Here is a 1,091-nt window from a genome sequence, read left to right as displayed (position 1 = left end):
GATCATTAAAACGATGACTTTCTACAAAACTGCATTTTGGAGAGATTATGGTATGTGGCGACACAAAACACAACCAGTATACATGGAATGTAGGACCATTTTTTGGTGACAGATCTGTGTGCAGCTGGATGTTTCCCCAAGCAGTGTCCATAAAGAAGGTCAAGTATCTGGTATTTCCTTACTATTCTGAAGCGAACTTGCATGCAAGCTTAAGCAAAAGCTAGAGGAGATCTCGCGACTAAGTGGCATAAGTGCGAGCATCACTAAAGGTAACGTAAATTCACTAACTGATGTGAGTACGAAGTGAAACTAATGAAGGCTAGGTCAACTAAACTGTAGAGTTGAATCACGCACTCCATGTATTTTGATGTGATTATAAGTGATCGTTGTTTGTACGTGATCGTTTTTCTCAAATGGATTTTAGGATGCTGTGGGAGTGTCATCAGTCATAATGGCCCTGTCGTCTATTGCATTGATGACACAAAGCCCGATGGTTCATTTCCCTGCATCATGGGCTTCGTGGTTGCTGATCGGGCTCGTGAATTGTGTGGAACGACACCAGAGGAAAGGTTTGTGATCGCGCTTTTGTGCGTTCTTCATCCGAAGCAATGTCACCATTAAAATGGAGACGGATGGTAGGGTAGCTGCAGTATTGATGGATGCACCGCGGTGGTCTGGTGGTGAGGATCGATCGGCATGGTCGTGGTGAGGGCGGCGGCAGCGATGACCATGATTGATGTTGATAAAGATTCAGATAGCAATACTAGAGATGTGAACACCATGAAAAAGATATTGCTCTTGAATAGGTGTTGATCTGTATAAACAAGATTGTAGTAAAGTGAATATGTTAGTATATAACCAGCAAAATGTATACACCTAACAAATTGATTTTGATATCGAATTTACTAATGCTTTTAATGTCATGGCTATTGACTTTACAAATCGATCTGCAATTAAAACAGATAGATAAAATATGTGCTGTGATAACTTAATATTTCAGAAAGAAGACCATATGCAAGCATTATGTTGAAAGCTTTGGAATGAAGGAGTTTATGCATGTATGTATATACAGGGGTAGAAATTTACTTTTG

At 40.1% G+C, this 1,091-nt stretch overlaps 1 protein-coding gene across 1 annotated transcript in view; it reads left to right on the top strand.

Annotated features, from left to right (window-relative positions):
- The window catches only part of LOC106815119 (amine oxidase [flavin-containing] A-like), a gene marked incomplete in the record, with an annotated part of 11,712 nt that overhangs the window by 6,823 nt on the left and 3,798 nt on the right, over positions 1-1,091 (top strand). The window contains 3 exon segments of the mRNA XM_014819549.1: positions 1-50; positions 425-569; positions 1,001-1,058. Coding sequence (XP_014675035.1) covers positions 1-50; positions 425-569; positions 1,001-1,058 — 253 coding nt within the window.

This window comes from Priapulus caudatus, unplaced genomic scaffold, assembly GCF_000485595.1.
Source record: "Priapulus caudatus unplaced genomic scaffold, Priapulus_caudatus-5.0.1 Scaffold1045, whole genome shotgun sequence".
Lineage (NCBI taxonomy): Eukaryota > Metazoa > Priapulida > Priapulimorpha > Priapulimorphida > Priapulidae > Priapulus > Priapulus caudatus.
Note: the sequence above shows the minus strand (reverse complement) of the source record. Positions and strands in the feature narration are given on the sequence as shown.